This window comes from Macaca fascicularis, chromosome 15 (genome assembly GCF_037993035.2).
Source record: "Macaca fascicularis isolate 582-1 chromosome 15, T2T-MFA8v1.1".
Classification (NCBI taxonomy): Eukaryota; Metazoa; Chordata; class Mammalia; order Primates; family Cercopithecidae; genus Macaca; species Macaca fascicularis.
In genome coordinates, this window is record NC_088389.1 from 14,866,139 (window position 1) to 14,878,330 (window position 12,192).

General features: G+C 54.3%; 1 protein-coding gene across 7 annotated transcripts in view; it reads right to left on the minus strand.

The window, feature by feature from the left end:
• Nucleotides 1-8,010: 8,010 nt before the first annotated feature.
• MIGA2 (mitoguardin 2) overlaps nt 8,011-12,192 on the minus strand; it is a 38,816-nt gene continuing 34,634 nt past the window's right edge. For all 7 annotated transcript variants that reach the window (XR_012424282.1, XR_012424284.1, XR_012424283.1 and 4 more), the window contains 4 exons: nt 12,029-12,163; nt 10,923-10,976; nt 10,101-10,217; nt 8,011-9,818 (listed from right to left, as the gene is read on the minus strand). Coding sequence is in view for 3 of the 7 variants with exons in the window: in XM_005580669.4 (XP_005580726.2) it covers nt 9,612-9,818; nt 10,101-10,217; nt 10,923-10,976; nt 12,029-12,163 (513 nt within the window). In the remaining 4 variants the exon portion in view is untranslated. The remainder of the gene's footprint in view (nt 9,819-10,100; nt 10,218-10,922; nt 10,977-12,028; nt 12,164-12,192) is intronic.

Sequence of the window (12,192 nt, forward strand, 5' to 3'; positions counted from 1 at the left end):
GTGCTGAGATCAGCCTGTAGAAAACGCAGATTCCTGGGTCACAGTAGGGCCTGGGTTGATCCAGTAGGTCTGGGTTGGAGCCTAGGTGCCTGCGTTCTTATGTGCTCTGGGAATTCTGATACAGGTGGTTACAGCCACCACTGGAGAAGCCCTGGGCAACATGAGGACAGGGCCTGGTACACCCTGAGCCGGGTCCAGACCAGACCTAGAGCAAGTGCTGATAAGTGACATGAGGGCCCCTGAGGGGAGGTGAGAATAACCCAGGAAATCCCACTGAGAGAGTGGCTCTGTCTGCGAGTGGCCAGGCCAGTGGAGCAGGTGCGGTGAGCTGGCCTGTGTGGCCGGGGATGATGGCGACTCACAACCTACTAGGGAGCCCAGAAGGCCCACTTCCCCTAGCCCTGCTGTGCGCTCTCCCAGCCTGGGCTCATCGGGGTTAGCTGGCCTCGGTTTCCTCAGGCACTGCCATTATTAGCCCCTGAAAAGCAGGAGGTGTGAGGAGCGGGCTGGAAGCTTCCCAGAATAGTTACCTGGGACAGGGCAGCCATCCATGATCTGGGCCACATTGCTGCTCGCAGATAGACCTCAGGAGCAAAGTCCATGAAATGCAGGCCTGTCCGTGCAGGGAACCTCCCGAGAGAGGATGAAGATGAGGAACTACAAAATGAAACGGAGTTACCCAGGGAGGGTTTTCCTGGCAGAGAGAACAGTGTAAGCCGGTGCCCTGGGGCCCGAGTGTGGCTGGATGAAGTGGGCAAGAGGGAGAGAAGGAGTAACGTGGTCGGGGGGAGGTCCACAGGGGCCTGGCCGCCGGAAACTCTGAGGGCACTGTGAGTGGGGACAGAGGGGAGCTCTGAAAGATGGGTTTGTTGTTGGGTTCGGTTTGGTTTTCTTGTTTCAAATAGAACATTCAGGGCAGGCATGGTGACTAAACCTGTAGTCCCAGCACTTTGAGAGGCCGAGGCGGGAGGATCACTTGAGCTCAGGAGTTCAAGACTAGCCTGGGCAATACATCAAGACTTCATCTCTACAAACAAATTTTTAAAAATTAGCCAGGCATAGCAGCACATGCCTGTGGTCCCAGTTACTCGGGAGGCTGAGATGGGAGGATCACATGAGCTGGGGAGGTCAAGGCTACAGTGAGCTGTGATCCTGCTGCTACACTTCAGCCTGGGCAACAGAGTAAGACCCTGTCTCAAAAATATGGCTGGGTTGTAATCCCAGTACTTTGGGAGGCCAAGGCGGGTGGATCACCTGAGGTCACGGGTTCAAGACCAGCCTGGCCAACATAGCGAAACCCCATCTCTACTAAAAATACAAAAAGTAGCTAGGCGAGGTGGCACATGCCTGTAATCACAGCTACTTGGGAGGCTGAGGGAGGAGAATCGCTTGAATCCAGGAGGCGGAGGTTGCAGTGAGCCGACATCACGCCAGCCTGGGCAACGAGCGAAACTCTGTCTCAAAAAAAAAATATATATATATATACACACACACACACACACACACGGCTGGGTGCAGTGGCTCACTGCTATAATCCCAGCACTTTGGGAGGCCAAGGCAGGCGGATTACTTCAGGTCAGGGGTTTAAGACCAGCCTGGCCGACATGGCAAAACCCCATCTCTACTAAAAATACAAAAATTGGCCGGGCGCGGTGGCTCACGCCTGTAATCCCAGCACTTTGGGAGGCCGAGACGGGCGGATCATGAGGTCAGGAGATCGAGACCATCCTGGCTAACACAGTGAAACCCTGTCTCTACTAAAAATACAAAAAATTAGCCGGGTGCGGTGGCGGGCACCTGTAGTCCCAGCTACTCGGGAGGCTGAGGCAGGAGAATGACGTGAACCCGGGAGGCGGAGCTTGCAGTGAGCCGAGATCGTGCCACCGCACTCCAGCCTGGGTGACAGAGTGAGACTCCGTCTCAAAAAAAAAAAAAAAAAAAAAAATTAGCTGGGTGTGGTGGCATGCACCTGTAGTCCCAGCTACTTGGGAGGCTGAAGCAGGAGAATTGCCTGAACCCGGGAGGCAGAGGTTGCAGTGAACCGAGATCATGCCACTGCACTCCAGCCTGGGTGACAGAGCAAGACCATCTAAAAAAAAATTATATATATACATATATATATGTACATGTGTATATTTCATACAGAAAATTTCAGAAATCAAACGTATACAGCTTGGTGTAGTTTCACAAACTAAGCATACATGTAAGCAGCCCCCACATCAGGAACCAGGACCTTAGGAGCCCTGGCGCCCCCTCCAGTCACCCCAGGTGACTTCCAACTTCCGACACCATACCTTCGGTTTGGCTGGATTGTATAATTTCATTTTTGTTTTGTTTTGTTTTGTTTGTTTTTTGAGACAGAGTCTCACTCTGTCACCCAGACTGGAGTGCAGTGGCGTGATCTCAGCTCACTGCAAGCTCCGCCTCCCGGATTCAAGCAAATCTCATGCCTCAGCCTCCCGAGTAGCTGGGACTACAGATGTGTACCACCATGCCCAGCTAATTTTTTTGTAGTTTTAGTAGAGGCGGGGTTTCACCATGTTGACCAGGATGGTCTTGATCTCTTGACCTCATGATCCGCCCGCCTCGGCCTCCAAAAGAGCTGGGATTACAGGCATGAGCCATGGAGCCTGGCCTGGATTGTGGAATTTCTGTCAACGGAAGCCTGCAGTCTGCACTTTTTGTGTATGTGGCTTCTTCACTCACATTATGGTTATGAGCGTTAGCCACGCTGCAGCCTCCGGTGAAAATTTGCTTCCTCTTGTTGCTGTGCGGTATTCCATGGGGTGAACATTCCACAGTTTATTTCCCATTCTAGTCTTTTTAAATTTTTTATAGAGACAGGGTCTCGCTGTGTTGCCCAGGCTGGTCTCGAACTCATGGCCTCAGACAGTCCTCCTGCCTTAGCCTCCCAAAGTGCTGGGATTACAGATGTGAGCTACTGCGACCAGCCCCCATTCTAGTCTTGATGGACATTTGGGTGTTTCTAAGTTTGGGGTGTTAGAAGTAGTGCTGCTGTGAACACCTGTGCACGGCTATGGATTCGTACCTGTGGATTTGTAGCTGTGGATTCATTTCTGAGGGAGATGTGCCTAGGAGCCCTCGCAGAGTCGCAGGAGATGGAAGTGGTGACACAGTGGGACCCGGCTGTCGGACAGGGGCTGGGCGGTGCAGGCCTGAATATGACCAGGAGCCCCAGGGGAAGCTGCCCAAGCTGCCTGTATCCTCCCTCTGAGCTGAGGGTTTGACCAGTGATGTTCTCAGCACCAGCTCTGTGCATCCTGAGAGGTGCTGCGTCCTTCTTGTTACCTTCACAACAGCCCTGCAGGGCAGCCCTGAGTGTGCCCAGCTTGTAGCTGAGGACGGTGAGGCTCGGAGTGGCACACTGTTTGCCATGGCCTCCTGGCCCAGGTTCAGAACCCCCTGCGTCTCATGAAGCAAGCTGCTGGCCACCTCCTCCCACTGACCCATAGGTTCTCAGACAAGCCCTGAAACCCAGGCTTTTCCAGAGCTGTCCCAGGGCACGGTCTGGCCTTTTACCTCTGGCCTTTCCTCTGGCAGGGAGTTCACAGACAAGGTGGCCCTGAGATTAGAGGTACAGAGTCTGACTGCACCGCACCCCAGCCACGCTGCTCTGTGCTCAGAGTCCCAGCAAGCCCTTAGGAAACAAGGCTCTCTCCCTCTCTTGGCCTCTGATACGGTTTGGCTGTGTCCCCACCCAAATCTCATCTTGAGTTATAGCTCCCATGATTCCCACATGTTGTGGGAGGGACCTGCTGGGAGGTAACTGAATGATGGAGGTGGTTCCCCCCATACTGTTCTCGTGGTAGTGAATAAGTCTCATGAGATCTGATGGTTTTATAAGGGGTTCCCCCTTCTGCTTGGCTCTCATTCCCTCTTGCCTGCTGCCATGTAGGACATGCCTTTTGCCTTCCACCATGATCGTGAGGCCTGCCCAGCCACATGGAACTATGAATCCATTAACATCTTTTTCTTTATAAATTACCCAGTCTTTATCAGCAGCGTGAAAACAGACTAATACAGCCTCTTTCCCCAAACATGGTGATGCTGCCTTCTGGATTGGAGGTTCATTTGTTGACTTCAGGAAACATTTGAGTTCCTCTGTCATGCCAGACCATGTGTGGGCATCAGGGATGAAGGGTGAACATAGCCAGCTGGGTGCTGCCCTCGGGAAACTGCCATTTCAGTGGAGGCTGTGGAAGCCCTGGATCCCTGTGATGTCAAACTAGAAGTGACAGTTTCGGTTGTAAAAACCTCTGAGAGGTGGCCAGGCGTGGAGTCTCACACCTGTAATCCCAGCACTTTGGGAGGCTGAGGTGGGTGGATCATGAGGTCAGGAGTTCCAGACCAGCCTGACCAATATGGTAAAACCCCACCTCTACTAAAAATACAAAAATTCCCGGGCATGGTAGTTCACGCCTGTAATCCCAGCACTTTGAGAGGCCGAGGTGGGTAGATCACCTGAGGTCGGGAGTTCAAGACCAGCCTGACCAACACGAAGAAACCCCATCTCTACTAAAAATACAAAATTAGCCGGGGTGGTGGCGCATGCCTGTAATCCCAGCTACTCGGGAGGCTGAGGCAGGAGAATCGCTTGAACCCGGGAGGCGGAGGTTGCGGTGAGTCAAGATTGCGCCATTGCACTCCAACCTGGGCAAAAAGAGTGAAACTCTGTCTCAAAAAAAAAAAAAAAAAAAAAAAAGCTGGGCATGGTGGCTGGCACCTGTAGTCCCAGCTACTTGGGAGGCTGAGGCAGGAGAATCGCTTGAACCCAGGAGGCAGAGGTTGCAGTGAGCCAACATCACGCCACTGCACTCTAGCCTGGGCGACAGTGTAAGACTCTTCCAAAAAAAAAAAGAGGAAAAGGTCATTTGCAGAATACTGTGCAGCAACAAGGAAATAAAATACTGAAACATACCACAGATGGACAAACCTCCAAAACATGCTTGCACCTGAAGAAGCCCAGCATAAAGGCCGCCCATTGGATGATTCCATTTACAGCAAATGCCCAGAAAAGGCAAATCAATACAGAGAGTAGCTTGATGCTGGCCTGGGACTGGGGGATTTACTACAAGTGGGCATCACGGGGGTGATGCAAATGTTCTCCAGCCATACCAAGGTAATTGGTACACACCTTTGTAAATTTATTTAAAACAACATTAAAGCAAGTGAATCTATGATGTATGAATTATACCTTATTAAAACTGTTTAAAACAAACCAAAACAAGTTGGGCACAGTGGCTCATGCCTCCTACTTTGGGAGGTCAAGAGGGGGAATTGCTTAAGCTCAGAAGTTTGAGGCCACCCTGGGCAACACAGCAAGACCCCGTCTCTACAAAAAATACAAAACTTAGCCAGGAGTGGTGGTGCGCTGCTTGGGAGGCTGAGGCGGGAGGATTACTTGGTCCTGTGAGGTCAAGTCTTCAGTGAGCTGAGATCACCACACCACCACTGTACTCCAGCCTGGGTGATAGAGTGACACCATCACTCCAGCCTGGGTGACAGAGTGAGACTGTGTCTCCAAAAAAAAAAAAACACAAAAAACACCAAAACAAACATTTGCCAGCATGAGAAGTGGCTAATATATCAGCTCATGTCTCTAAAATCTGTAAGAGTCGAGCATTTATCCTTCTTTTGAGATGGAGTTTATCCCCAGTTGATTGGGAAAAGCTCTTATTTTCAGCAAAGACATTAGAAAATTATTGTTTTTTCTTTGTTGTTTGTTTGTTTTTGAGACAGTCTTGCTCTGTCGCCCAAGCTGGAGTGCAGTGGTGCGATTTCGGCTCACTGCAACCTCCGCAGTGATGATTCAGATGATTCCCCTGCCTCAGCCTCCCAAATAGCTGGGATTACAGGCCTGCACCACCATGCCTGGCTAATTTTTGTATTTTTAGTAGAGACGAGGTTTCACCATGTTGGCCAGGCTGGTCTTGAACTCCTGACCTCATGTGATCCCCCCACCTCGGCCTCCCAAAGTGCTGGGATTGCAGGCATGAGTCACCATGCCCGGCCCCGAGAATTTTTTTTTTTTTTTTTTTAGGTGTGATCACAGTATTGTGGTTATTCTGGAGAATGACCTTGTTTTTTGTTTTTTAAGTTCAGGGATTCATGTGCAGGATGTGCAGATTTCTTACATAGGTAAATGTGTGCCATGGTGGTTTGCTGCACAGATCATCCCATCACCTAGGTTTTCCTTTTTTTTTTTTTTTTTTGAGATGGAGTTCCCTTTGTCACCCAGAATGGAGTGAAGTGGCATGATCTCAGCTCACTGCAACCTCTGCCCGCCGGGTTCAAGCACTTCTCGTCCCTCAGCCTCCCAAGCAGCTGAGACTACAGGCACCCTCCACCACACCTGGCCAAGTTTTTGTATTTTTTAGTAGAGACGGGTTTCACCATGTTGGCCAGGCTGATCTTGAACTCCTGGCCTCAAGTGATCCACCTGCCTTGACCTCCCAAAGTGTTGGGATTACAGGCATGAGCCACTGCGCCCAGCAATCCCATCGCCCGGGTATTAAGCCCAGCATCCACTAGCTGTTTTTCCTGATGCTCTCCCTTCTCCCCACCCCTGCCCTCCAACAGGCCCCAGTGTGTGTTCCCTGCAGTGTGTCCATGTGTTCTCATCATTCAGCTCCCACTTACGAGAAAGTGACTACCCTCTTTTTTTTTTTTTTTTTTTTTTTCTGAGACAGAGTCTCGCTGTCGCCCAGGCTGGAATGCAGTAGCACGATCTCGGCTCACTGTAAGCTCTGCCTCCCGGGTTCACGCCATTCTCCTGCCTCAGCCTCCCGAGTAGCTGGGACTACAGGTACCTGCCACCACACCCAGCTAATTTTTTTTGTATTTTTAGTAGAGATAGAGTTTCACTGTGTTAGCCAGGATGGTCTCGATCTCCTGACCTCGTGATCCGCCGGCCTCAGCCTCCCAAAGTGCTGGGATTAAACGCGTGAGCCACTACGCCTGGCCAACTACCTTGTTTTTAAACTCTGCTTAAAGGTTTAAGAGTAAAGTACATGCCTGAAACTTAGGCTAAAGTATTTTAGAAATACATGAGATAAACATGGCAAATATTAATTACATGACCAGAGGTGTTGGTTTTATGAGTGTTCTTTATATGTTTTTTTCAATTTTTCTGTACATTTGAAAAATTGTTTTTAAGTTTCTTTTTTTTTTTTTTTTTTTTGAGACGGAGTCTCGCTCTGTCACCCAGGCTGGGGTGCGGTGGCCGGATCTCTGCTCACTGCAAGCTCCGCCTCCCGGGTTTACGCCATTCTCCTGGCTCAGCCTCCCGCGTAGCTGGGACTACAGGCGCTCGCCACCTCGCCCGGCTAGTTTTTTGTACTTTTTAGTAGAGACGGGGTTTCACCGTGTTAGCCAGGATGGTCTCGATCTCCTGACCTCGTGATCCGCCCGTCTCGGCCTCCCAAAGTGCTGGGATTACAGGCTTGAGCCACCGTGCCCGGCAAGTTTCTTTTTTAAAAACCTTTAAAATAAAACTTGTGATTTCCAGCTGCCCATGAAAACATGTAACGATTCGGCAGGCTTGGACCTGTTCCCACTGTTCCAGCCGCTCCCCCAGCTCTCACATCTTGGGTGGTAACCACCTTTAAGCCTGTGAGTCTACACCTTGGCCTGGTCCAGTGCCTGCATTTTACAGATGTGGAAACTGAGGGCCAGTGAGAATCGACTTCCCTAAGATGGTGTCTGAGTGGGGTCCACAGCTAGGCTGCCCACCGCGCATCCATGGCCTTGAGCGTGGCACTGGCCACTCCCCACCCTTCCCCGCTGACCACCAGGGCTCCCTGCCTAGGGATGGCTGGACCCTGTCAGGCAGCCAAGTGGCCCCAAGTAGGATCACAGCCCCCACCAGGCTTCTCCTGACCTTTGTCCTGGAACCTTCACCCATGGCACCCCAAAGAGCAGGTGCCCTGCTCTGCCCCAAGAAGCAAACATTCATGCACATAACCAACAACATGGCAAAGTGGAAGGAAATCGTTTCAATTGTTTATTCGACTCACAGTCAGTGCACACACTCTACCATCCGAAAGTCAGTCGAAGCTGTGACAATCGACTCTTACAGGCAGTGCACGGATGTGTAAACAAAGACAAATGAAAATGCAAATCAGAGTGGGCAGGGCCAAGGCCCACCATTACATTCACAGCACAGGGTAAGTGCAAATGAACAGGATGTCAGGATGAGGGGTGGGGAGCACAGGGTCCTTCCTGCCCTGGAGGCTGCCTCCAGGCATCAGCCTGGGAGGCGAGTTAGTGCCCATGGAATCTGTGTCTGGGAAGAGGCCCACAGAAGATGGCCATGGCCAGCATCATCTCCTCTCTGTGGTGCACCCTCCCATCCCCAGACCCCTTTCCCTTCCAGGGGAGAGGGGCCCTGGTCACAGGAGCCAGTCCTCTGACTCCTGAGTGTGGAAACCCAGGAGGGGAGTCTGTTTCTCCCACAGGACTCTCAACCTGGAAAGGGCAGAGCCCCAGCAGAATGCGTTGGGGCCACAGACACCTGCTCAGGTGAGGACACTGAGAAGTGAGTCTGCCGGGCCGACAGGACCCTGCGGCATGAGAACATCGCTGCTAACAGGAGTCTCTCTGCAGGCCCAGGGGAAGCTCTGCCCCTGTGAGGCCCCAGGAGTGTTTGTGCGTTGAACTGAAGGCAAAGTGCTGGACAGTTTCTTGTCCTAATGAGGGTGGGGAAGCTGGTCCAGCCACATACATCCTCTCGACCTCCCCCAACGTGGTCCCCGGGCCCACGGGTGACAGGGGCCTGAGTGACACCTGGTCAGATCCCCCAGCTCAGAGCCTAGCACCGCCCAGGGAGGTCCGGGCTCATGGAAGGGGGATGGGCGGGGGCAGGAGGGCCCAGCTCCACCTCCGCCCATCTTTGGTGGTGACAGAGGTGGGAGGAGAAATGTCGATCTTTGGCAGGGTGAGGGAATGTCAAAGGACAGTGTCCTGGTTTGGTGCTTGGGTTTGTCAAGGGTCCAGTCCCTGCCCAGATGAGAGCACAAGAGTGGGAGGCCCACCTCTGCCCCACCTCTGGATGGCCCGGACCTGCTGCCCATCAAGGTGGCCCCACTCTCCTCCTCTGGAGTTGCAAACTCTCTGAGAAGGCGGCCGAGGTGGGGAGGCCATCAGGACAGGACAGCCGGATGCCTGGATGCTGGAGACCTTGCAGCCACAGGTGGCTTCTAGCTCAGGACACTGTGACCTTCACCACAGGGCTCTGTGCCCCATCCTTCACTTCCACCCTCCCAGCCCCCTTGTCAGCAGCCCTGGGGCAATGGGAGGTTTTGGAGTTCCCCACCTGGGGCATCCCAGCTCTGCCTATCCCAATTCTCCACAACACTCCCCTCTCACTGCCTTTCTCTCCCGGAGGCCCCACTGGTCCTGGCCTCTGCTTCCCCCAGGGACTGTTCCATTCTTCTCCATGGAAATTTCCCCTCTAGGCCTTGGGGACTCCCAGATGATGGGGGTGGGGCAAGGTCAGGGGCAACTGGCCCTTAGCCACCACAGCTGTCAGATACCAACCCAGGGAAGGGAGGAGGAGCCTTCTCTCTGCCGCCTCCCAGCCCGTGCCACCTCTACGGCAGCTCCCCCAGGGGCCCGTTCTCTCGGGGTAGCGTCCCATTCAGGCCTGTGCTGCTGGCCACGGGCACCCCCAGGTACCCCAGCAGGATCTCGCTGCGGCGCCGGGACAGCTGCAGGATGTCGTCTGCCAGCGCGGGCACTGATGTGTAGCGCACATTGTCCAGGTCGAACATGTCCCTCAGGTACTGTACAATCTGGTGCTGGGGGAGCAGGGCCGGTGTCGGGCCTGGCGCAGGCCACTGCCCACCATGATGCCCTCCAAGTCACCCCAAGTCCCCTTCTCCACCACCAGAGCTCCAGCCTGTCCTCTCCATCCCCAGGTTCCTCCCTCTTGCTGCTTCCTCTGGACCCACGTGGGTCCGGCTCTGCCTTCTCTCTGGGAGCAGGCCTAGGCCCAGGCCCTCACCCCAGTCCTGGCACCTCCCAGGACGCCTGTGCCCAGCGCAGGGGTCAGGAAAGAACAAGAACTGCTCCCTGTTTACCTTGAAGAAAGCACAGACTTCAGCGAGCTGAGGTTTGGGTCCAAGGAAGCCGAAGGCTAGGACAGGGCTCACATGCTCCGATACGGAGTAGAAATGGGAGATGAAACCATCGGGCACCTGCGGGTGGGCACAAGGCTGAGGGGCCAGGCTGGGGCACCAGGCCCAGGTGTCGCATAAAGGGCTGGGCTTTAGAGGTCGCCCCAACTCATGTACTTTCCTGCTAGATGACCCTGGGCAGTGACTCGAGCTTTCAAAGCCCATTCTTACTTGTGCAGACAGGGTAACCGTGGGCCGCTGTGAGAACTGCACAAGGTGGGGCCATGGTGGCTCTGAGGGAAGTGCCTGGAGCACGTGGCCCCGGCAGCTGATATCAGCTGGGCAGCAGAGCCTGGCCGCAGAGGGGAACGACAAACCACAGCCCAGATAGCGCAGCCAGTCGCAGCCTGGGAGCGGAGATTACAGCAGCCTGACTGGGGCGGGGAAAGGGCAGGAGGGACAGTGCTCTGCTTGCTCCTGGGTATCCTGTCCCCACCGAGATGCCTGCACCAGGCCAGCTGCCAGCCCTGTGGCCACCACCCTAGGGTGTTCGTTCCCCTCCCCAGTGGCCTGCTCTGTGCTGGGCCTGGGGAGGAGAACAAGTGGGTCCACATGCGCCTCTAGGGAGCTCCCGGCCCAGGGAGAGGTAACGGCGGAAGAAGGGGGCCAGGGCCGTGAGCAGTGAAGTCCAAGTGGCTCAGCGAGGCCGCCCTGCACCAGCTCCGCTCCCCACCAAGCTGCCTCAGAGCCCAGCTCTTGCTCCCCTAGGCCTGCCCAGTCACTCACCATCAGCAGCCTCCTCTTGGCTTTCAGGACCGACCAGCAAGCAGTGGCCAAGGCCTACATCAAAGATAGGATGTCCCCCGGCTGTCAAAATGGGCCTAGCCCACAGCCCCTCACCCTCTGTCAGCCCAGGACCAAGCTCTTAAACCCAGCTCACCCCACTCCAAGCAGGGAGATGGGGCTGGGTGCCTAAGCTCTGCTGCTTCCTCCTCTGATTTTGGACTCAGACATACCTAAACTTGAATAGACTCTAATCTTACTGCTGGATCTTCTCTGAGCCTCAGTCTCCTCTTCTGCAAAGGAGCACAACACAGCACTCCCACATCGTTTGGTGGTTGTGGGAGCAATGGTTCCCCCCTGTAAACCGCCTCGCAGAAGCCTGGGTCCAGGCAGCACAGCCCGGCTGCTGGAGTGTCACTGCTTGCCTTGCTGGGGGTCCTGTGCTGGGCTGTCTCTCGCTCTGTGCCTTTTTATCTTTTTGGTTTTGCTTTCCCCTCTTTTAACTTGATTTAACAGGATGCATTAAAATGGATCGAGGCCGGGCGCGGTGGCTCAAGCCTGTAATCCCAGCACTTTGGGAGGCCGAGACGGGCGGATCACGAGGTCAGGAGATCGAGACCATCCTGGTTAACACGGTGAAACCCCGTCTCTACTAAAAATACAAAAAACTAGCCGGGCGAGGTGGCGGGCGCCTGTAGTCCCAGCTACTCGGGAGGCTGAGGCAGGAGAATGGCGTGAACCCGGGAGGCGGAGCTTGCAGTGAGCTGAGATCCGGCCACTGCACTCCAGCCTGGGTGACAGAGCGAGACTCTGTCTCAAAAAAAAAAAAAAAAAAAAAAAAGGATCGAATTCATACCAGCACAGCAGTGAAACCACTCAATAGGAAGAAAACGCACACCACGTTGGTTCTAAACTGGGGCACCAGGCAGCAACGGGGCACCCTGGAGGCTTCTCCAGAGCAGACTGCGGTCTCCCAGGCCTGGCAGCCCCGGATCCAGGGGGTGAGGGCCCAGCCCTGGTGCCAGTGCTAGGGACAGAGGGAATGGAGCCAAGCAACCGCATGGGCTGATGTGAGCAAGCGTGGGTCTGGGAGCAGGGCAGTGACCCACCGTCTCCTTGAAGCTGTCTGACAGCCAGCGGTTCCGCAGGACGGCGAGCACCGAGGCCGGGGGGTTCTCCAGGTCCTCAAAGGCGTCCATGAGGATAAAGTCCAGCACGATGTCGAAGAAGCTCATGCATACCACCTGCAGAGGGTGCCCCCGGGAGGCTCATG